This window comes from Antechinus flavipes, chromosome 4 (genome assembly GCF_016432865.1).
Source record: "Antechinus flavipes isolate AdamAnt ecotype Samford, QLD, Australia chromosome 4, AdamAnt_v2, whole genome shotgun sequence".
Lineage (NCBI taxonomy): Eukaryota > Metazoa > Chordata > Mammalia > Dasyuromorphia > Dasyuridae > Antechinus > Antechinus flavipes.
This window is the reverse complement of record NC_067401.1, coordinates 30,361,245-30,385,258: the sequence shown is the minus strand read 5'-3', so window position 1 is coordinate 30,385,258 and position 24,014 is coordinate 30,361,245. Positions and strand designations below refer to the sequence as shown.

The 24,014-nt window shown below is 41.8% G+C and overlaps 1 protein-coding gene across 4 annotated transcripts; it reads right to left on the bottom strand.

Annotated features, from left to right (window-relative positions):
• Positions 1–22,027, bottom strand: SPAG5 (sperm associated antigen 5). Of its 4 annotated transcripts, none has more exons than XM_051992322.1 (24): positions 21,843–22,027; positions 10,602–10,721; positions 8,657–9,714; positions 8,389–8,563; positions 7,179–7,253; positions 6,550–6,642; positions 6,332–6,466; positions 5,996–6,115; positions 5,815–5,907; positions 5,618–5,731; positions 5,060–5,153; positions 4,655–4,802; positions 4,485–4,578; positions 4,191–4,324; positions 3,843–3,975; positions 3,101–3,206; positions 2,860–2,952; positions 2,366–2,489; positions 2,080–2,191; positions 1,605–1,685; positions 1,308–1,463; positions 1,105–1,179; positions 883–963; positions 1–226 (listed from the first exon to the last, which is right to left on the bottom strand). In XM_051992322.1, the coding sequence occupies exons 1-24, from the start codon at positions 21,996–21,998 to the stop codon at positions 155–157; spliced, it is 3,642 nt and encodes a 1,213-aa protein (XP_051848282.1). In that variant the 5' UTR covers positions 21,999–22,027; the 3' UTR covers positions 1–154. The 4 variants fall into 4 exon arrangements, with proteins under 4 accessions (XP_051848282.1, XP_051848283.1, XP_051848284.1 ...); XM_051992323.1 differs by having other exon boundaries at positions 6,550–6,639; XM_051992324.1 differs by having other exon boundaries at positions 21,879–22,027.
• Between the last annotated feature and the right edge of the window lie 1,987 nt (positions 22,028–24,014).

Genomic DNA, 24,014 nt, shown 5'->3' with positions numbered 1-24,014 from the left:
TTTATCCTAAACAAATTTATTCCAACTTTAAATACACTTAAGTAGGTACAGATGGCTGTCTTCTTCACAGCATTTTTTCTTCTTTCCTATCCAGCCTTCATTCCCACTCTCACCCCCCAAAAAATGAGTCCAATCTGTCATCACTTTGTGTTAATTATCTCAGCAATTGCATCACTTTTTGCAACTCCTGGCAGCCACTCACCACCTCAGGAATGTTCAACAAAGCCTAAAGAGAAAACAAAAGAAAGTAGGCAGTTTAGTTGGCTCTTATTAGCCCAGAAGCCCTTTCCCTTCTCCCCCGTTCCTTCTCTCAGTAAAGAGCCTCAACATTAATGGAAGAAAAAAGGGGCTTTTTTGAGTTATGGACCCCTTTGGAACTTTAATGAAGACTGTTAAAATAAGGTTTTTAAATGCATAAATTTCATAGGATTACAAGTAAAAATGCAATCCCTCCTCCTCTCTCCCCTATGAAATATACAGCCCTTGAAATCTATTCAGATTTCATAGGAGAGTCCAGGGACCTCAGATTTAGAACCACTACCATGGAGCAAATCACTGAAATTTATAGTAATGGAAGCTCTAATCCTTTCTACAGAAAGGGGGAGATCTGCCATTGATCAGCATTTTTACCACAAGTGATCATCAGTGTACCTCCCCTTAATGGAGTCCCTCATTGTGCTTTTCATTGGGTCTTTCCAGCTGTCTTGTGGCTGGACTTTTCTTTATGTATTGTTTCTCTCAATTAAAATATGAGCTCTGAAAGCAGAGATGTGCTCACTTTCCTAGCTGTAAACCCTTTAGCACAGGGTTTGGTATAGAACACGTACTCAATATTTTTCCATTTTGTTCCATTTTTACCCCCTCTCCCATTACCATCTTTACCTCGTGGATCTGTTCTAAGATGTCATCTAGCTTTTCCAGTTCCTTTTCTGAACACCTCAGGTTCTCTTCTAAAATGTTCCTCTGTCAGGACAACAGAAAGCATTAACCCTCATCCTAGGGGAAAGAGACTTCAGAGACTGACCCAGAATATGTGCGACAAACAGAGAAAACAAGCCCAGGTAGCAAGTACCAAGCAGGAAAAACCTCATCCAAACAACTCACATGTTTCTGAGATTTGGTCAAGAGTGTTGCCTTTTCTTTTTCCATATCAAGGAGTAACAGCCTCAGTTTATCGACCTACGGAATAAATTTTTACTAATCACACTGGGTCATGTGCCATTCCCAATGCTAAATGATTACAAGTCCATTGAAACCTCTGAATGGTAGCGCCCCTTCCCCCCTCCTCGGGAGGATCCATAAACTACCTCTTGGCAAAGCCACACTTTCTCCTGAACCCAAGCAATGTCTGTGGGCTGAGAATTCGCATTCTGCTGGCGTGTCAAGGCCTCCTGGAAGACCTTGACTTCAGTCTCTGATCGCTGCAATGATCGGGTGAGCTGGGTTACCTCTTCTCGAAGGCTCTGGGGATGAGAAGAAAGGTCAGTAATACCCCTAGCTTCAGGTAGACGGGTTCCTCTTACACCAAATGGAAGGATACAGGACAGAAGTGAATCTCAGTGTTGCCAAAGAAGGCAGGAGGCCAAGGATCCCAGGAAACATACAGTGAATTCCCCAATCTTATCTATCTGCTCCAGGATCTTCTTGTCCTGTTGCTGGATCACTTCCTGGAGTTCCTTCTCATTCTGTGGGGAAAAAGAGAGGATGGGGAAAATCTGGATCAGGCCATGGGAGAGCTGGACTCTTCTCATACCTACAAGAAAACATGGCAGTGCTCATTCCATGGTGAGGCCCAGTGCTACAATCCAGTCCCACCCTCTACTACTTCCTAAGAGGTGTCAGAACACCTCATCCCTCCTTCAGGTAATCATATCTTGCCCATATTGAGACCTCTTTTTCCTGGGTCTACATGGAAAAGAAGAGGTCCAAGTCTCATCCCTCTAACCCTAGGCAGGGTAGAAGTAGGGCAGTAGCTGGAAAATCCCCACCCAACCAATATCCTGGAGGAGCCGTGGGTCCCTCTGGACCTAGCTGGCTGTCCCAGTTCTGGGCTGCCCCAGTTCTGGGCCTCTCCCTCACCTTGTAGCGCACACACAGGGCTTGGCTGAGCTTCTCCACCTCTGCCTCTTGAATCTTCAGGGCTTCCTGGTGCTGTTCCTCCTGGGCCTGCAGCTTGACTTGTAAACTGCATCTGTGGGAAAGAGTTCACCATTATTTCTTTATTCGGGGAGAGAGAAGGAATGGTGGTGATGACATGGGACTGGAGTGAGCACAGGGGCTTGGCCTTCTGGGAAAGGAAATGTGACCAAGGACTGACCCCCCCACATACACCCTCAGCTCCCCCCAGTGCCCAGACCCTTCTCACATTTCTTGCTGCAGGGCCTCAACAGCTTTTTCTTTAGAGTCCTGAAGCTGAGAGCACAGGCTCTGGGCCTCCTGAATCAGGCAAGTCAGCTCTTCCAGACTCTTCTTAGCATGGTGGGGAGCCTCTGGAGAATGGGCCCCACAGAGGGAAGATTATCAGGTTGAAGTGAGAGGGACAGAACCCACTTCCTTCCCTTTTCACACATTCACAAGTCAGAACAGCCTTACTGAGATGATCCAACCAGAAAGGACTGAATACAAATGATACGAAGGGAAGAGGGGTAAGGAAGGGCACCATCTGAGCAGAACCCGTGGGGGAAAAGTAGCAATAGTACAGAACAAGTACAGGCCACTTTTTGTGGCCACAGAAAGAGCATTTCTCTCATGTCATCACTTTACAAGCAATAATGAAGTTCCTGCAGTGTGCCAGGCAAGCCCCAGGACCTCTGAGCCTCTCAGCCCTTCTATGAACAAATACAACTCTCCAGAGCTCACCCTGAGCTGCAGGCCAAAGGAAGATTTTAGATTCCACTTGGGAAAAGGCATTTCTGTCACTTCTGAGCAAAGGGCTGAGATCGGGTTCTACCTCTGAAAAAGAAAAATAGTTGGAAGGCAGTGATCTGGTGCCTGCTACAACCCTACCCTAATAATAGAAAGTGACCAACTTGGGACTAGCCTTTTTCTGCCATGTTCATTATCTCAGGGGACAGACCTGATTCCACTTGGGCTTCCTCACCTCCTTCCATAGCTCTCAAGACACTGCCCAGGAAGCTGTTGTCAGGGGGCTGAAGGGTTTGGATAGGGGTCTGTGTTGCCCTCTGAAGAGGGCTTCCTAGCTCAGCCTGTGGACAAAACCAAAAAGAAAGAGTAGGTACTAAGTTCTCTGGGGGGGCCGAGACTCACTCACCTGGGATTTGGCACCAGGGAAACAATTAATTAGGCATTTAGTGCTAAGTACAATTCAGGATATAAAAAAATATAAAAGATGATTCATGACAAAGGGACTTGCAGACTAGCTAAAGAGGCCAGACAAAATTCAAGAAAAAGCTCTGTGTGACCAAGACTGTAGGCACGGAGAGGGAGAGATCATTATGACTAGAATGGTCAAGAACATCTTTACAGAGGAAGTAGGACTTGAGTTGGACAGTATTTATTTAGACTGAGGGAAAGAAGAGACAAAAGACTTCTAGGAAGGGAAATGGTCATATAAGAAAAAGGCAAGGAGACTGGAAGTCAAATGGTCCCTTCAGTGCTAGAGGCCTGTGTCTAGTCGAAATAGAAGATTCATCTTAAAAAGGGAGGTTACATGTTGAGCCAGGCTGGAAAAAAACCTTCAGGAAGATCCAAGCTAAGAAGTCTTAGCAAGCAACATGCAGTCATGAAAGATTTCTGAGCAGGTTCTCTGTTAGAAAGGTCAATCTAGCAAAGAAATTTGTAGACTACTCTGGAGGTAAGGAGACAGGGTACAAGAGTCTTACCTCCTTCTTTAATGTCGTCTGTAGCATATGAACCAGATCTTGCAGGCTCTGACTAAGCACAGACAGCTGAGGGGAAGTTTGGTGCATCTTTTTCAGCTCCTGGGCTTCTGCTGTTACATCAGCTAATCTGGCTCTGGAGGAGGGAACAAGGGATGGGAAAAAGCAGCCAAGTGCCAGGAGGAATCACCTCCCATGATTTCTCCCATGAGGAAAACAACCCAACATTTTTCAGTAGGCCCATCCCCAAAACAAGTAGTCTGGGCCATGTGACAACCCCACCCCAGAATATTCAAGTTCTAGAACCTATTTCTGGAAAAATAAAGACTTGACAGTGAAAGGAGATATTACTCAAGGCTGTCCACAGAGTTTTTGAGATCCTGGCACTGCACATTGCGCTCCTGGAGTATGGACAGAGTGGTTTTCAGCTGAGATTCCAACCTAGTCAACTCTGTGTGGGCCACTTGATTCTCCTGATCCAGAAACTAGGACAGAAGAAAGAGGAGAGGGACAGAGATGGGTTTCCAAGCCTTAAGATACCGTAGCTTTTTTCAGTGCCATTTAATGTTCAGACTCCAGAACATTTGGAAAGGAATCAGTAATTCAGGCCCTCAGGCTGTCCTTGCCTTTAAACACAGCACTTACCTCTACATTCTCCCTCAGTTCTTGTACCTCCTCGGTGAGGGCTGCCCGCTGCTCTAGCTGAGCTGACTTCAAGGTTGCTTCTGCCTCCTGCCACCTATCAAAGGCCTCCTTCAGTCTTCTACTGTCTGGCTGACAAACCCCTGGGCTTCCCAGCCCCTATAGGGACTCACCAGGCAGCTTGTTCTTCCCTTCGTGAGGTGAGTTCAGCAAGGGCTTCATCCCGTGAGACCAGATCCCGGGCACAGCGGTCATACTGATCTTGGAGCTTCTCCAGATGACTCTCAGTGCTAGCCAGGCTCTGCAGCTGCAGCTGCAGATCTAAACCAAAGTTTGCCCCAGTAATACCCCCATGAAACCCCACTCTCAAATCTTCCCAAAACAGGGCAACTGCTGATCTCTGGGAAGCAGCCAAGGAACAAAGTGAAAGGCTAAGGGGAGAGAGAGCTTAAAAAGTCACTTTTTAGAACAGGTCCCCATAACAGACTAGAAAAAAAAATCTTTCTCCTCCTTTCCTATCACATGTCTGTGGCTCTCAGTACAAAGCCTTGGCCAGCTTTCAGTCATGGTATCTATACCTGTCGCCAGCCGTCTGTTTTCCAATTCCAGCTGCTCAATTCGGGCCTGTGAATCCTTTAACTGAGCAGAGACCTGGTCCAGCTGCCAGGAAACCTGGGAGGAAAGGAGCATTTCATCTCACAATTGTTCCTGGGCCAAGGGTCCCAAGACTTAGTCAAGTTTCCTATCCTGAAAAAACTAAACAACGAGCCATCTTATTGGGCTTCCCAGGCAGACATAGGGCAAGACAGAAGTTTGCAGCTGAAACCCAAGGCAACAGCAGAGGAAGGGGGAAGCAGAAACACCAGTGCAGGCTAAGGGCTTTGGCCCATATGGCCATATTGTGCTACAATCTTCCATATGATCCTCTATACCAGCCAGGCTCTACAGATGACTTCATATATAAAATAACAGAGAATATCAAAGGCTATCTTGCAGCTTAGCTAGCTGGTTTCTAATTCATGATATAGAAGGAAGAAATTTTTAGTGAAAGTGAAAGTACAGACTGGGAAGACTACTGAAAGAGGGAGAGACAGATCTAACAGTGAGCAGGCCCAAGCATCCCCTCTGCTTTATACCTGTTCCTCCTTTTCCCTGGCTACATCTCGCTCCTGCAAAGCCTTCTGACTCTTGGTGATCAAAGGCTCCATTAACTTCTGGGCCTGATTCAGCATGGCTGTCCACACAGTATACTGCCAGGAGACAGAAAGCCCAAGTCAGAGGGAAAAGTACGGGAAAGGAGAGGGAGAAGAGGGGCCGTAATGAAGGCACATACATCCAGCTGCATTGTAACCCAGTCCTTCCGTAAGGTAGAAGCAAGCTGTGTGGCCTGCTGTGCCATCTCCTTCTGCTCCAAGTGAAGAGAAGCCTGCAACAGGATAAGGGATGTGGAGAAAAATGGGAAAGCTTCTGTTTCTCACCTCACCACCTTCTCCCTGTCTCCCCACCCAAATTACCTGCTGGGCTTGGGTCTCTCTCAGGAGATCACAGAGCTCCACCTGTGACTCCAGATCCTGCTGAAGCTCACTGATACGCTGACTGAAATGTGCACAGAAGGCCTCCAATATCGTCTCTGCCTGGCCAGAGATGGAAACAGGTAGCACAGAAAAGCCCATTCCTCTCTCTCCCCAAAAAGCAGCCTAGCATCCCTCTCCCACAGGTGGCAAAACTGTGCATCTGACCCGTTTCCCTGTACCCCACAGCAGACTGCTGTCAGAAGCCTTGAGAGGCAGCAGGTATATGGAGTCAGCCCCAACAGCAGCTGCCGCCCAGGAGGAAACCCTAGCACTTACTGCAGTTTTTCCTCTGAGGGCTGCTTCTTCTCGACTCCTTGCTTCATCCCTCTCTTCTAAATGGCTCTGAAGCTTTGTCCTGGCTCTGTTCAGCACCTCCCAGCAGCGGGAGACTAAGGCTTCTGAATCCTGGTGCTAGGAGATGAGAACCTGGCTCTTTCTAAGGTCCCTTGTCCTTGGCTTCCAACAGCCTCCAACCCCACTCTCAAAGCACTCACCTCCTGCTTCAGTGCTGCCCTATCCTCCCTTAGGTTCAGCAAACATTGGTTTAGCAAGGACAAGAGTTCCTGGGACTCCAGAGCCCATGACTGCTAAATGGGACAGAGGGAAGTACTTGGTTCATCAACATAATCATTATCATCATCAGTCAGGCCAAATCTCAAATCCCCACATCCTGCCTTAAAAGTAGTGTCCGGCAAGAAATAAGGTTACTGGGGAAGCATGCTGTTTGCCCTAGAGGAAATGCCCTGGAATAAGGGAAAAGGTCACTAAGGCTCACTAACATGGGTTGTTAGAGACTGACATATGGTTATCTAGGGAAAGGGACACATGGCACCTACTATGTGCCAAGCACTCTATAAATATAATCCTATTTGATTCTCACAGCTCTGTTATGATTCCCATTTTACAGTTGAGGAAATTGAGACAGGCAGCAAGAGGTGACTTTCCAGGGTCCCACAGCTAGCAAGCATCTAGGGGTCAGACTCGCACTCGGGTCTTCCTGGAACTAGGCCTGGTGCTCTGCTGCTGTGCCACCGGGCACCGAGGCCCATTCCTTCTCTCTCCCAAAGTATTCAAAACAGAAAGTCCCTCAATGTGCAACAAAAGGTCTCACAAGAGCACCTACCATGACGCTCCCAGCCTGTACTAGATGCTGGTGGGCCTCCTGACTCTTCTGCAGATGCTGGGGCTCATCTGCCACCTAGGGAGAAATTCATCTACCTGCTCCTTCTGCCAAGGCAGAACCTTCCAGGCCCCTTCCCACCATGGAAGAGCAGAAAGGCTAATGAATGCGCCTCGGTGCCCCTAACCCAAAAAACCCTGGGGTGGGGAAGGAAAGGGAAGTCAGAAATAGGATGAACGTAACATTTCCATGTCTGGGAGAAATGAAAGTGGTCTAATGGCAGAATTTCTTGGGGGGAGGGGGGCTTCCCTGTGCTGACAGAGGCCATGGCGTCAGTTGTTCTGCTGAGTCATGACATTTCAGCAGTTTGATTTGAAACAGCTCTGCCACGGCCTCTTGGGGTTCGCTGTAAAAGCTGCCAAGTTGCCTGGAGACCCAAAGCGAGGCGGCTCGCTCTCTCTGATGTGCTGAGAGTCACGGAGTACCCCATGTGCTCCAGGTGGGGGAGGGGTGTGTGTGTGTGTGTGTGTGTGTGTGTGTGTGTGTGTGGCCTGAACCAGGGGCAGCCAGGCGAGTGATCACATTAGTGGGATGGAGGAGGAGGTCATTTCCCCTCTTGTTCCACTTCAGCGGCTTCCGAAAGCACTGGGCAGATGGGGCTGGGGGGGGGGGGGTACTGAGGAATGTTTAGGAACACGGAACCAGGTGAAGAGGGGGACAAAGCACCTAAGATATGCTCAGCCTGAGGTTCTCAGAATTTCTGGGGCAGATGAAGCAAAAGTGACAGCCAGGTACATTTTCAACACAAGCACAAGGAAAGATAGAGCACTCTCTCACAGCTGGCAGCAGTGACCTCTACTCCCCATTTGAGTGGCCATGACATGTGGGGGAGACACCCAGAAGGTCAGAACAGCAACGTTAAAGCTTGCTCAATCCTTCCCATTTCCTGATAATTTCCTTCCCCGCTAAGAGCAGACGCCCTCCCCTCCCCGGGCTCTGCTGCCGTAGCTGCACAAGGACAAACAGGTGCAATCCCGTCCCGTCGCTATCAGCCACTAATGCTACGTGGCCCTGCCTCCTACTTATCTGTGGGTGAAGAGGGGTATGGACACGCCAGTCTTAGACAGTCCTCCTAGGTACTCACTCTACAACATTCACCAGGCCTGCTCCTTTGCCTCATGGCGGATCTAGGCTTGGGAAGAGACCCTCTTACCCCACTGAGACAGACGTCAGTCTGGGTGCTGCTCTCCTGGGCTTCTCGGTGAGGGGCAGCCCCACTGCTCTGCCAATCCCGAAGCTGCCGTGAGAGGGCCTCCAGAACAATGAGGGAGCTAAGCAGATGATCTTCCAGGTCCCGTCTAGACAAGGCACTCATATCTGGGGGTCGGCTGCACAGAAAGGTAAAAGGAGGAGATGGAGCGAGATGGAGAGGAAGGTGCTAAGACAGGGCCAGAGATGCAAGGGAGCAAGAGATCACTCACCACCACAGCAGGGAATCTGTCTCAGAGGCATTGTCTTTCGTACTGGCCCGCTGGGCCCGAGATGTATTGGTGCTCTTTTCCAGCAAGGCTGGGGTCGTGAGCCATGAACCCACAGAGCTAGAAGAAACAGGAGTAGCGTTGGATCCTCTATCGCGCATCAAAGCAGGAAGAGGGAAGCTCTGGCGCAGACTCTCCAGCATTGCTGAGGTGTTCATCCCTTTATCAAGCCATGTCAAAGGGGACATCCACAACCCAGTACTGGGACTGCCAGTTTTACTAGAACCTTCTGCTGGAGCCACCTGGGGCCCGGTTTCTGCTGGAATTTGAGCGGGGAGGGATGGCTCTCCTGCTGGCCGGGTTTCCTCTGATGAATGGGAAGGTTGCAGTTCCTCTCCTGTACACGGGAGTGATGTGCTTCCTGTGCTGGGGTCTGAAAGGCTGGCAGGGTGACTGACCCCCGAGGCAGACGAAGGAGGAGACTGCTGCATGCAAGCAGAGCTGTTTGTCAGAGGCACGGAGGCCTTGGGGACAGCTTCTGTACTAACGCCTCCTGAGCTTTCCTCTGGGCGCTGCTGCTCAGAACAGGGACTGGAGGCATTCTCCATACAAAGGTGTGGCAGGGCATTCTGGGAGATGGCTCTTCCCGGAGTGGCAGTGATAATGTCTACAGAGTTGCCATTCAAGCAAGGTGCTACCTCTGTGGTCACTGTAGCTGTTAGACTTGGACAAAGGCCGAGAAAGATGTTATTTCCTTCTGCCTGAGCAGCCAAGTCTTTCTCAAGTGGACTGTCTGACTGTAGCCCTTGGCTGGGCCTTTCTTGGGAAGGAGAGGGAACCAAGGTCAACGATTTGACCACATCATCATTCAATGGGGCTGCTGCTTCTTCAGAAGCTTTGGGAGTAGAACTGGTTTGGGGAACCAGCCCAAAACACTGCTCCTCTGTGCCACTCTGGGAAGCTTCAAGCTCCTTCAAAGGCAAACGTGGCAGTTCTGAGGGGAAATCTGTCCAAATGGTTTTGGGAAACTCCAGCAGAGATGGGATGCTGCTGTCCTCTGGCTAACAAGGAAAGAAAAAGTCAAGGATTTGACAAAGGTCATTTTACTAACCCAGGCTTCTCATCCTATAAAGCAAGCAGCCACCAGCAGGGTAAGTCCCTCAAATTCTCTGTTAACATTTTGGTAAGAGGGCACCTTGCCAAGCAGAATTCAAACTTGCTTTGTTTCATGTAGAGAACTAAGCTGGTCTCTTCACCACAAAAGTGACAGGACTACAAGGAAAGACTATTCATCAACTGAGATATAGCGTATTGTACAAAGAATGAAGCTAAGTATTAACCTGTGCAGCCTGACTATCAGGAGACAGCAAAAACAGGTGGAAAGCCCCTTAGGTCAGGAGATAGGAGACCTAAATTCTAGTCCCAATTCTGATGCTAATTATATGACTGTGGTTAAATCCTATCATGCTCTCCCAGGACTAGAGTTCCCACTGGGTATTCCCTACTTCTTTCCTATCTTACAAAGTGTTAGAGTGAACCAGACAGCCTGTGAAGCACTTGCTCCAGCTCTTTCAGCAAAGAATTCAATCTTTTACCAAGGCCATAAATTCCTTTCACATCTGCCACCACTGTTCCTTCCCCTTGTGACCTTTTTCCATTACCATCAATCAGGGGCTCCACTTTAAAATGAGCAGAGGGAAGGAAGACTGCTCTCATCAGCCAGAGCTATTTTGCAGCAGCTCAGTGAAGGCTGAGTGGGGGAGGAGGTGGTAGGAACCAATGGCTAGGTTTGTCAATCTCTAAAGCAATATGCTAAGGCTTCCCAGACATCCCACCATTCTAGATTATGGTCACCTTGTCCTAGCCCACGGCTGCTCCCCTAAGTTCTCAGGCTGGATGCAGGGCCCTACTCCCAAGTTTCACGCAGAGCCAAACAAATGACTCTTACCTGTGGCTGATACAACATGGGGTTTGTCTTGGAGCATGCCAAGGTGACTTTTGCAGGGCTAGGAATAGCATTTGGTTGCAAGAGGAGTTCCTGGAGTGGCAGGCGATTCTCAGACTTTCCCTGAGATAGAGATAATAGTGAGAAAGAATAAGCACAGGGTCCTTCAGGCTGACTCAAACCTCTTAAAGGAGCCCACTTTTCAGAATTTTAGAGCCAGAAAGTATCTTAGAGATCATTCAACCTCATCTCAACATTACACAGATATAAAGAAAGATTTCAAAAAAAAGATACCCAAATGTATGCACATATATAAACCTAGCTTTCTCCACACGCTAGAAACAGATCATAAACAAAACTTCCAAAAATCTAATATATAATGAAGATTTACCGAATAAGAAAATCTCAGAAAAAAAGTTTAGCTGATTACATGGTTGATAATTTTCTAACAAGGAAAGATGCTGGAGAATGAATGCAAGACCAAAAGCACTGGATACTAGGATTTCATTATTCCTAATACCCCAAATTATGGCTATATAGAGATGATTTTTTTTAAAAGAAATATTCTCAAGAAAGGAAAAAAAAAAATCACAATCCTGAATGGGATACAGAGTAACAGAATGGATTAGAAAATAAAATCTAACAATCTACTGCATATAAGAAATAAAGCTTCATATAAAATCAAAACAACTTATCATCAATGAAAAATAAATTAAAGCAATAATTAGAAACTATTTTGTCCAACTGTATGGCAGCAAGTCTGACAATATAACTGAAATGGATAAATAGTTACCAAAAAATATAAATTGCCCAGGTTAACAGAAGAGGAAATAAATTAAATACTCCCATTTTAAAAAAAGAAATTGAACAAGTCATTAATGAACTCCCTAAGAAAAAAATCTCCAGAGCCAGATGGATTTATAGGTGAATTCTACCAAACATTTAAAGAATAATTAATTCTAATACTATGTAAACTATTTGTAAATTATTTGGAAAAAGAGGTAAAGAAGGAGTACTGCCAAATTCCATCTATGACACAAATATGGCATTGAGATCTAAACTAGTAGAGCCAAAACAAAGAAAGAAAATTACAGATGAAAACTACCTGTTTATATTCTTTGACAATTTATCAGTTGGAGAATGGCTCTTATTCTTATACATTTGGATCAGTTCCCTATATACTTGAGATATAAAATCTTTATCAGAGAAATTTGTTGCTAAGGTTTTTTTCCTTCCAGTTTCTTGCTTTTCTTTTAATTTTTGCTGCACTGGTTTTCTTTGTGCAGAAATTTTTAAATTTCTTATTATCAAAATGGGCCATTTTACCTCTTATGAAAGTATATTTCTTTTTTGCTCATGAACTCTTCCCCTATTAACAGATATGAGAGGTAACTCCTTCCAAGCTTCACTAATTTGCTTATATCGCTCTTTATACATAAATTATGTACCTATTTTGAGCTTATCTTGGCATATGCTATTAAGATGTTGTTCTATGTCCATTTGAAACTGGAAAAGGACAGTTTTTTAAAAATTAGAGAAAATTAATTTAGAGTGAGCTGAACCAAGAAAACATTTATGAAGTAACAATAGCATTGTAAAGATGAACATTTTGAAAAACTGAAAAACTCTGGTCAGTGCAATGACCAATCACGATTCCAGAGTATGAATTAGATGAGCATGCTACACACCTTCTGAAAGAGAGGCAATGGACTCAAGCTGTGGAGTAAGATATACATTTTTTAATATGGCTAGTTAGAGATTGTTCTCGACTATGCCTATTTGTTATGAGTTTTTTTTTCTTTTTCTCTTTTTTCTAATGAAAGCAGGGAAAAAAATAAATTGTGAATTGAAATAAATGCTTTAAAAGACAGTATCAATATCATACACACACACGTATACATACACTTAATAATGAAACATCTAAGCAATGAATTAGAAAATGTAGATAGTAAGACAATAGTTGGTACCTTCAACCTGTCCTCTGATCTAGACAAATCTAGTAAAAATAAAACAAGTAAAATTAAAGATCTAAATGAAATGTTAGAAAACTAGATATAAAATATCTTTGGCAACAACAGAATGGGAATCTTAAAGAATATACTTATTTTTCTGTATCAGAGGACACAAATCATGTATTAGGATATAAATAGCATATGATTTTTACCATAAGATAGAAAGCTCATAACATATCTTTGACAGAATATGACACAATAAGTAATTATAATCAGTAAGGAATATAGACCTATTTGGAAAGTAAGGTAATCCTAAATAGAAACTCTGTATGTGTATGTGTGCATCTGCACACTTATCTATTTATTTCAAAAAAATGAAATTACTTTTAAATTGTGATGGTAATAAAAACAACAATAAATCCCCTCAAAGCCCAAATTATTCGTGAATTCAGAAGGAAGAGAACATCAGTAAAGTAGGGAAATACCAGCCAGGGAGAGTACCCTGAGACAATTATGATAGCTATACAACTTCAGCAGGAGCCCTGAAAGTAGTGAATTGAGCTCTAAGGACATGCTGATTAGGTGTGATGTAATTGCTTCTAAGAATCAGGGCATAGGTTACAGGTTGGTCCTATTCAGAACTGCCACAGAAAGGCAAGATATAAAAACTCTCCCCTCAATTAAACAAACCAAACCAAACCACCATTACCCCAAAAGTTTGAAATGCTTTGATACTGATAGCTAAAGTAGGCCAAGCTTGAGTCCCTATGAAAGACTGCTTTCATTATGAACCAGTATGTATGATAACATAATAACAAAAGCAAGTGGTTCACATTTTTTGTCTATATTGCCTTCTGTGCCAAATTATTCAATGTAATGCAGTCCAATGCAAAGTAATAACTTCATAGGGGCAAGCTAGGTGACGCAGTGGAAAGAGCATCAGCCCTGAAGTCAGGAGGACCTGAGTTCAAATTTCATCTCAGACACCTAACACTTCCTAGCTGTATGACCCTGGGCAAGTCACTTAACCCAAATTCTCTCAGCAAAATAAACAAATAAGCAAACAAACAAACAAATAAATAACTTCATCCCTAAATCCAGATTAGATGAAATAACAGCAGAAATCAAGAACTTGCTTAAATCACAAGAGGGAAAAAAGTAGAAGAACCAACGTAGACTTACTGAAAATCTTCACTTGACAAAAATTCAACCCTAGCAAATGGAAAATCCAGAAATCTAGGTGCCAACAGAAGCATTTCCACTTACTTGTCATATTTTCTTTCAAAAGTACTGTTAACATTTTCCTTTATTAGGTATAGGAGGTCTAAGTATCTTGTTTCTTTTTTTTTTTAATTTAGTATTTTCTTTTCCCCCAATCACACATAAAAACAATTAACATTCATTTTAAAAATTTCGAGTTCCAAATTCTGTCTCCCTCTTTACCTCCCCCTCCCAATTGAGAAAGCAAGCAATTTGACAGATTGTACAGTTTCATTTCTTTCTAATCTACAGAGTAAAATACTTTGAAAAGGCATGACCTAAAGCAAGGTGCCTTCTCATACCTATTCTTTAGGGCCAAACTTGGTCAACAATTTAAATGGTTTTGTCATCAGTGTGTGTATTGTTTTCCTGGCTCTGTTTACTTATTTCACTTTATAACTATATTCATTGTTTCTTATAACACACAAAGGAGAAGATATACTCCTTTTGATTTGGAAAAAATTAAGGATTTGAAAAAGGGTTGCACTCTTTATGGGGCTACATCGTCTTATGTTAAGATGTTACTAGAGAATTTGACTTATGAAATTTTAACCCTGAGTGATTGGAAATCCATAGCAAGGACATGTTTAGAACCTGGACAAAACTTGTTGTGGCTTTCAGAGTATAGTGAATTATGCAGGATACAAGCCCAATATAATAAGCAAACTGGAGTTAATACTCCAATCACCTTTGACTACCACCAATTAGCAAGTGAAGGTCAGTACGCAGACAATTCAGCACAGATTAATTACCTCATAGCAGTGTATGAGTAAATTGTTACTGCTGCAATAAAAGCTTGGGGCTGCCTCCCAGAAAAAGATGGAGTTGAAGTCTTCACAAAAATAGAACAAGGTCCCAATGAACCCTTTGCAGATTTTGTGAGATGTCTGCAAACAGCTGTCACAAGAACTACTGGAGAAAATGCAGCCACAAGAATAATGATCAGACCACTGGCTAAGGAAAATGCCAATGAGGTTTGCAGAAGAATTATATGGGGACTACACAAAGATGCTCCTTTAGAGGAGAACATAAGACGCTGTGCCACAGTGGGCACAAGTGCTTATTATACCCAGACTATGGTGAACATGGGAAGAGAGGGTCACCCTTGGCAAGGGACTTCTAGAGAAACTTATCGATGCTTTCAGTGTGGAAAAATTGGACATCTGAGAGCTGAATGTAGGTATAGAGATAGAGTGAGAGGACAGGGTAAGAGAATAAGACCCAAAACCCTATGTCCAAAATGCAACAGAGGTTTCCATTGGGCCTCAGAATGTAGATTGACCCAGGGAAATGAGAGGCGAGAGCCAGCTTCAGGGCCCCAGGTAGGGCATGATGGCAGCTGAGGTTACATCCAGAGAGTCTTTAGAAATTCAATATTAAGACATGATCAATCAGCCAAAAGGCAATCAGATGTGAGAAAGGGATTATATGATCAATCAGCCAAAAGGCAATCAGATGTGAGAAAGGAATTATATGATCAATCAGCCAAAAGGCAATCAGATGGCAGAAAGGAATTATTATTTGGGAGAATACAGTCTTTTTTAACCCAACAGAAGGGCAGTGTCCAGTGCAAGCAGCTCCAATACAATTGCCAGGTAATGAGAAGTCTAGAAAGTGGTAAATCGAAGGGACTAGATAGGTTAACTGCTTGGGAGAAAGGGTTTGCTTATATCTCTACAGATGGAAAAGGAATCAGATGGGTGCCAACAAGCATCTGGAGAGAGACAGAAAAAAAGAGAAAAACTTTGAAACAAAGGAGAAGACCTAAGAAACATCTTACACTGAAAAAGCATGGCTGATAATGAGACTGTTAAAGAACTTTAAAACCAGTAGGAATCATTGGATTTTCTGAAATGAAAAACCGTTGAATAAAGACTGTTGCAGGACTTGAAAACCATCAGGAATCATTGGATTCCCTACCACATAATATAATAAGACTATTGCAGGACTTCAAAACTTGCAGGAATTATTGAATTCCTAGCACATGAAGTAATGGACAATAGATTCCTTTTGGACTATTTCTAGGACTTATGGACATGTATAATTCCTCATTTTGATTCATCTTATTTGTTACATCACTACTAACCTTTGCTACTATGTGCTTATGTAATTTATGTAATTATGTGTAATACCTCCCATATTGATGGATTTAGGTATATCTGTTTTAAGAGACCCTTTAGAAACCCACTAATCTAATTTGATTTCCCATTTCCTTTGGTTTTTATCTCCCTTCCTGAGACATCAGGGAGGGCATGAATACTTCCTTTTATGGTGTTTTCACCCCTTTTTTGAGCAATCAGGGAAGACGTGATCACATATACCCCAATTTGGTTAGTCATTTCCCAAACAGATATCTAATTTTGCTTCCATGTATTTATTACTGCAAAAAATAGTATCTTTAAAAAAAAAAAAAAGCTGCAGCTGTTTTTGTGATGCAAAAGATCTGGAAAGTAGGTAGGATATCCATCAATTGAAGAATGATTGAACAAATAATGTTATATTAATATATTAGAATATTATTGAGTATAAGAAATAACAAAGAAAAAGGTTTCAAAGAAACCTGAATGATCTGTATAAAATGATACAGAATGAGATGGGCAGAATCAGAATAATTTATACAATAACAACATGGTAAAGAGTAATAGCTTTGAAAGCCTTAGGAGTTCTAATCATTGGAATGACCAATAATTTTAGAGGACTCAGGATAAAACATTCTGTCCAACTTCTGACAGAGAAGGATGGACTTGGAATACAAATGGAAATGTATATTTTTTGGAACAGTTTTGCTTGATAGAATAGTTGTTATAAGGGTTTTGTTTTACTTAATGGGGGGGGGTGAAGTAAGAAGGTAAGATTTTTTTAATTGGAAAAAATGTAAATAAGTGTTGCTAGAAATATTTTGGTGTAACATAAGGTTTTTCTTTTTAACCTGTTTGGCGTATAGGCCTAGCAATGGAATCTATGGGTCAAAGGATATGGCCATTTTAATCCCAGTTTCAGATTGAATTCTAGAATAAATGGACCAATTTGCAGCCATGTGGATATTATATTAGTGTGCTTTTCTATCACCAATTTGTTAGTTATGAGGTAAAACCTCAGAGTTGTTTTGCTCTGTAATTCTTCTTATGAAGATTTCACATATTCTTTTTGTACAGCTAATAGTTTATAGTTTTTTGGTAACCAAATATAGGTTAATTACAAGTTTATTTTACACAGAACATTCACAGTTTGTACCCTCGAAAACTATATAAATAGGAGAATAATAACGTATTCTACATATACTTAGAATAATACTTAATCGTCAATATATTGGCTAAGGACCAAAAGAGGATGCATCCTGGTCCAGGAATATAAAGTACAATTCATTATTTAAAAAGCCATCCCAAAATGCCATAATATTTATACCATTTTCATCAAATATTGCAGTCTTTGACTCAGTTCCATATATATTTACAAATCTACAGAGACTCAACCATAGTGAGAACAGTAGAGCATTTGCTATTTTATATGGCAAACTGTATATTTAAAATATACTACCATCATAATGTTAAGAACAAATGACATATAGCATGGCATCTTTTAGGGAAATTAAGTTTATTTTGGTTTTGCCTAACTTTATCATCATCATTTCTCTTCAAAAGAACTCAGTACAGCCTCCAAGTCAAAAAGGAAATTGTACTAAAACTTTTTTTTTTTTTTTTTTGGCTGAGGCAATTGGAGTTAAGTGACTTGCCCAGGGTCTCACAGCCTGGAAGTGTTAAGTGTCTGAGGCCAAATTTGAACTCAGATCATCCTGACTTCAGGGCTGATGCTCTATCCACTGCGCCACCTAGCTGCCCCTGTACCAAAATTTCTTATCAATCACATGAAATAATAAAGATAACCATAAAAGTTACATGGATCTAGAACCAGGAGAACATGGTAGTAACAATATGATGATCAACAGTGATGGACTTGGTTCTTAACATGACGATTCAAGGCAATTCCATCCACATCCAGAGAAAGAACTATAGAGACTAAATGTGGGATGAAAGAAAGTACAGTATTTTCACCTTTTTGGTCTGATTTTTCTTGCACAACATGAAAAATATGGAAATGTTTAAAAGGATCACACATATTTAACATATCAGATTGCTGTGTTGGGGAGGAGGGGAGGTAAAGGAGGGGAAAAATTCAGAAAAAAAGTTTTTCAAAAATGAATTATCATTACATATATTTGGAAAAAATTAAGTACTATTGAAAAAAGTTACATGGCTCTGCTTAAAAATATACTGAACATTTCTTCATTTAGTAGAAAACCTATCATGTGATATAGAAATATCCCTTGGACAAAACAGCCAATAATTTTAATAATCTAATGTTTGACAAACCCAAAGACCCCAGTTTTTGGGATAAGAACTCACTGTCTGACAAAACTGCTGGGAAAATTGGAAACTAGTGTGGCAGAAACTAGGCATTGACCCACACTTAACACCATACACCAAGATAAGGTCGAAATAGGTTCATGACCTAGGTATAAAGAATGAGATTATAAATAAATTAGAAGAACATAGGACAATTTACCTCTCAGACCTGTGGAAGAGGAAGGAATTTATGACCAAAGAAGAACTAGAGATCATTACTGATCACAAAATAGAAAATTTTGATTATATCAAATTGAAAAGTTTTTATACAAACAAAACTAATGCAGACACGATTAAAAGAGAAGCAATAAACTGGGAAAACATTTTTACAGTCAAAGGTTCTGATAAAGGCCTCATTTCCAAAATATATAGAAAATTGACTCTAATTTATAAGAAATCAAGCCATTCTCCAATTGATAAATGGTCAAAGGATATGAACAAACAATTCTCAGACGAAGAAAATGAAACTATTTGTAGCCATATGAGAAGGTGCTCCAAGTCATTATTAATCAGAGAAATGCAAATTAAGACACACCTGTCAGATTGGCTAGAATGACAGGGAAAGATAATGCGGAATGTTGGAGGGGATGGGGGAAAACTGGGACACTGATACATTGTTGGTGGAATTGTGAATATATCCAGCCACTCTGGAGAGCAATCTGGAACTATGCTCAAAAAGTTATCAAACTGTGCATACCCTTTGATCCAGCAGTGCCACTACTGGGCTTATAATCCCAAAGAGATTTTAAAGAAGGGAAAGTATGTGCAAAAATGTTTGTGACAGCCCTGTTTGTAGTGGCTAGAAACTGGAAATTGAATGGATGCCCATCAATTGGAGAATGGCTGGGTACACTGTGGTATATGAACGTTATGGAATATTATTGTTCTGTAAGAAATGACCAACAGGATGATTTCAGAAAGGCCTAGGAGACTTACATGAATTGATGCTGAGTGAAATGAGCAGGACCAGAAGATCACTATTTACTTCAACAACAATACTACATGATGATTAATTCTGATGGACATGGCCCTCTTCAACAATGAGATGAACCAAATCAGTTCCAATAGAGCAGTAATGAACTGAACCAGCTACACCCAGCGAAAGACTCTGGGAGATGACTACATAGAATTCCCAATCCCTCAATTGTTGTCCACCTGCATTTTTGATTTCCTTCACAGGCTAATTGTACACTATTTCAAAGTCCAATTCTTTTTGTAAAGCAAAATAACTGTTTGGACATGTATACTATATTGTATTTAACTTATACTTTAACATATTTAACATGTATTGGTCAACCTGCCATCTGGGGGAAGGGGTGGGGGGAAGGAGGGGAAAAATTGGAACAAAAGGTTTGGCAATTGTCAATGCTGTAAAATTACCCATGCATATAACTTGTAAATAAAAAGCTGTAACAAAAAAAAAATATAAATATATATATATATATATACACATATATATATACACACATAAAATTAAACTTAAAATAAAAAAAAAGAAATATCCCTTGGACTTGATAAGTGTAAAATTCTTAATATACACAAAGGAAAAAATGACTAAAGGCTTTGAGCCAGAATTTTGAAGTCAAATTGAATCAAAGGATGAAGACAATACTTGACCATACCTTGGCATTTTGTAAGCAAAGCAAAAGAATAAAGAAAGCTATGGTTGTTTATGTAAAAATAGTTTTATCATCTGCCAATCCAAAAGTTAAAAAACAACAAAAAACAAATTTAGAGCAATTACTCCCTCTATAGTAATAAATAAGATAAGCTTTGGAATAGTAAAATAGACATCAGTGGATTTAAAACTTGTGAAATGAAACCCAGGTCCTATTTTCCAAAGAAAGACTGAAAATGTACAGAAATGCTCCTGGAAAAGATATCACTTCACAAAACAATAGTAAAGGCTGGCAATGGATACACACCACTGAATTTATCTAATGAAGATCAAAAGGAGTTTGCTCCACATAGAGCTTTTGAAAGATCTAAGATCCAAGAGTGGAAAAGAAAGGCTGCCTATTGGTGATGTTCACATAAATTCAACCAATAATATGTCAACAAAAAACCTTTGAACAAATGGCCAGATCACATTGATTCACAGAAAGAGAGAGGTTACAGGTCATGGTCATCTGAAACTACAGAAAAGTTTTGCATTTAGAGAAGCTGGATTTGATTGATGCTGATTATTTAAAGAATGAATACAAACTGTTGCAAAAATTTAGTATCTGGGTCAGACAACTGGGAAGCTAGAATTACAAGGCAGATACTTGGTACTCAGATGCAAATCCCTATGCAACAAATACAAACCTCAAAATAACTCAACAAAGAAGCCGCTGTGTGGCAGAAGAGGATAGAGCACTGGTCCAGAAGTCAGGAGAACCTGAGTTTAAATGTGATTTCTGACACTTACTAGCTGTGTGACCCTAGGCAAGTCACTTAATCCCAATTGCCTAAAAACACACACACGCACACACAAAAACAAACTGTTCAGGAACCAGAATAGAAATAAAACTGTTGCATACAATTGTCCTGAGGTAATATTTATTCTTTAAAAAATTAAGACCATTTCACCATTTTCAATAGATATTGATAATTTTCAAACTTTATACAACAAAACGTTCCCAAAATCTAAAGATTTATCGGAAAAAATTAAAACTACTGACGAACAGGCTGAATTACATAGTGACGCCATCGTTATTATTGTCTGCCCTTGAAGTTAACATGTGCTTACATACCAATACTTTTATCAGTTTTTAAAAACTGACCATTTTATCCTTCTGCCACAACAGACTCTAGGACATTACACATAAAAAGGCAGGCTAGCGGCTTGTCCAAGCACCCTTTTAATCTGAGCTTTAATGCACAAAGAAGGGAGTAAACCCGTAAAAATAATAATGTAAATTGCTTGGTAAAACCTTATAGGAATACAAAAAAGTAAGTTATTTGTACGTCCCATATAACACTATGCCTACCATATATGCACATAACTGTTTTCATATTCAAGTTTGCCTTTCTTTGTATTCCCAACCCTGAGCATAATAAGAGCTTCCTTGCACATAGTAGGCTATTTTTTAAAGCATGTTCGATAATGGCAAAATGCAATGGGCGCCTATGTATACATACATACGCACACATACATGCATTCATGTGTAGGTATATGGGTACACATACAAATCTGCCATTTATACATAATTTTTTAAGTTTTTGAAGCATTTTTTCACAGCAACTTGATGAAATAGTCGTGTGCAATGATTTATGAAGCACCTACTATGTGCCAGTGATGCTAAGCGCTGGAAGTCAAGGAAAAAAGGCGGAAAGTGGTTAGCGCACCAGGCCTAGCGGGGGCCCAGGGATGATTAGAATTCACGACAGCCTCGGCCACCGGCTAAGCTCTGCGCCCCTCGGTAAGTCCCCTTTGCCTCCCTCAGTTTCCCCGACTGTAAAAAGGGATAACGAGAACGCCAGAGTCGCGGTGTAGACAAAGAGCATTTCCTGGAAGAAAGGGCCCTGCCCTCACGGGGCTTCTAGTCTGCCCCTATCCCCTCCAATCCTACCGAAGCCTCTTGCGCCCCTCCCCCTCCTCCGCGGGAAGGGAGCTAACGGAAGCCCGACAGGCCCGGCCCGCTCACCCGCTGTGGCGTAGCCGGGGAGCCGAGACTCCTCACCCGCCACATGGCGCGCCGGGGGCTGGAGGGCTGAGCCGAGCTTCCCGACTCCTCCGGGTCTACCAAGCCGCCGGGACGCTGAAGAAGAAAAAAGTCCAGGAGCGGAGACCTCCTCGCCATCCGCCGAATCCATTCGAACCAGCCGCGCGCTCCCTGTTATTGGTCACGTCTCGATGACGTCACGGACACGACCACGCCTCCAGCCTCGCTCTCGCGCTGGCCGCGCGCACGTGGCCTGGGTGCGCTCCTTCACGTAGGCGTCCGTTCTGGGCTCTACGGAGCCTGCGGGAGTGGGATGGGACGAGCTCGGAGCCTCCGAGAGTCCTTTCTGTGTAATCGTCCCGGACCTCAGTTTCCCCATCTGTTAAATGAGAGTTGGTTCCCCGAGTTCCCTTCCCCTCTCTATGCATGGGCCGGGGTCAGAGGTTGCTAACAGCCACGCCCCTTTAAAGCGGTCCCGGGGGGAGAACAAAAAAGGTCCGTGACTTCTGTTGCTCGTTTACAGCCATACAGCTGAACCAACAGTTTCCTCGGGGAAGCAATTAGAAGAGCAGTAATGGTTTTTAACATCGGGGTGTAAGATTTGCAAAGCAGCTAGTTACACCTGATCTTCACTACCAGCTCTTAAAGGAGATGCTCTTATCCCCATTTTACAGATGAGGAAACTGAAGCTGAGAGGGCGTGGTCCAGGTCACACAGCCAAGTGTATGAGACAGGATCTGAAGCGTTTGGAGCCTAAGTCTAGCCCTCTACACGTGGACACTTAGCTGTCATAACGTACCAAGATATATACAAATATATATGGAATACATCATGTATCACAATGAGCATAATATGCAAAAGAGCCATTCTTTTTTTTTTTTTTTTTGGCCTTCAGTTATTTTTTAAATTCATTTTTAATACCTGTTGCTTTGTGAATCGTGTTGAGAGAAAAATCAGAGCAAAAGGAAAAATTTACGTTCATTCTTCTTAATTCTTTTTCTGGATGCAGATGGCATTTTCTGTCCCGTCTATTGCGATTGCTTTGGATCACCGAATCTCTGAGATTTCTTAGTTGATCATCACACGTTCTTGCTGTTATTGTGTACAATGTTTCCTGGTTCTGTTTGTTTCACTCAGCGTCAGTTCATGTAAATCTTTCCAGGTCCATAAGGGCCATTTTAAAGATACCATAGCTTATATGTCAATATTTTAAAGGATGAAGTCAATCAGAAATTTCATCAAGAATTTCACAAAATCGAGTATGAGCGACTTCAATGTGAAAATGGGCCAAGGGATGATTTTTTTTTAAAAATAGAAATACAATTCACAGTTCAGAAATGAGAAGTCTCATTTCCACAAGAGATTTGGAAAGCATGGATAACAATAAAGCAAAATTGAAAATATGTTAACAGAAAAGAGACAATTAGCTATCCATAAGGGGACAGGAAGAGGGTCAAAATCAACTCCACATTAGAAGGCTAGAGATGAAAAGATATCACATGTGATTTATGACCTAATCTATTATTTAAGTAACTTGTAAAAGCAATATGTAATACTATAATCAACCATGAAAGATTGAGTTACTCTGATAGAATGATCCAAGACAATTTCAAAGAACTCATGATGAAAAATACTGCCCACCACCAGAGAGAGAACTGATGACTTCTGAGTACAAAGTGAAGCATAATTTTTATACTTTCTTCATTTTTCTGGCTTTTTTTTTCAATATGGTTAATAAGGAAATATTTTTAAATGTATTAATATTTTTCCCAGTTACATGCAAACAATTTTTTACATTTGTTTTTAAAGTTCTTGAGTTCTAGGTTCTCTTCCTTATATCCACCCACAATTAAGAAACCACATGTGAAGCTATCAAAACATTTCTATAAAAGTCAAGTTGTGAAAGAAAAATAGTTCTCCCATCCTAATGAAAATAAAAACTCTCAAGAAAATTAAGTTAAAAATAGTGAGATAGAGATGAAGAGAAAAATAGAGAATGATGTATTTAAAACAATTAGTTCCTTCTCTGGTAATGGATAGGATTTTTCATCATAAATCCTTCAGAACAGTTGTGGATGATTGTACTACTTAGAATAACAAAGTCATTTACAGCTGGTCATCCCAGAACTTTGCTATAACTTTATGTGCAGTTTA

Coding starts and splice junctions, on each gene's coding strand:
- SPAG5 (XM_051992322.1), bottom strand. CDS start 21,998: ATGGCGAGGAGGTCTCCGCTCCTGGACTTTTTTCTTCTTCAGCGTCCC. Junction 7,254..8,388: donor CTGACGTCTGTCTCAGTGGG/GTAAGAGGGTCT, acceptor ATTTCTCCCTAG/GTGGCAGATGAGCCCCAGCA. Junction 2,192..2,365: donor GAGGCCCTGCAGCAAGAAAT/GTGAGAAGGGTC, acceptor TCTTTCCCACAG/ATGCAGTTTACAAGTCAAGC.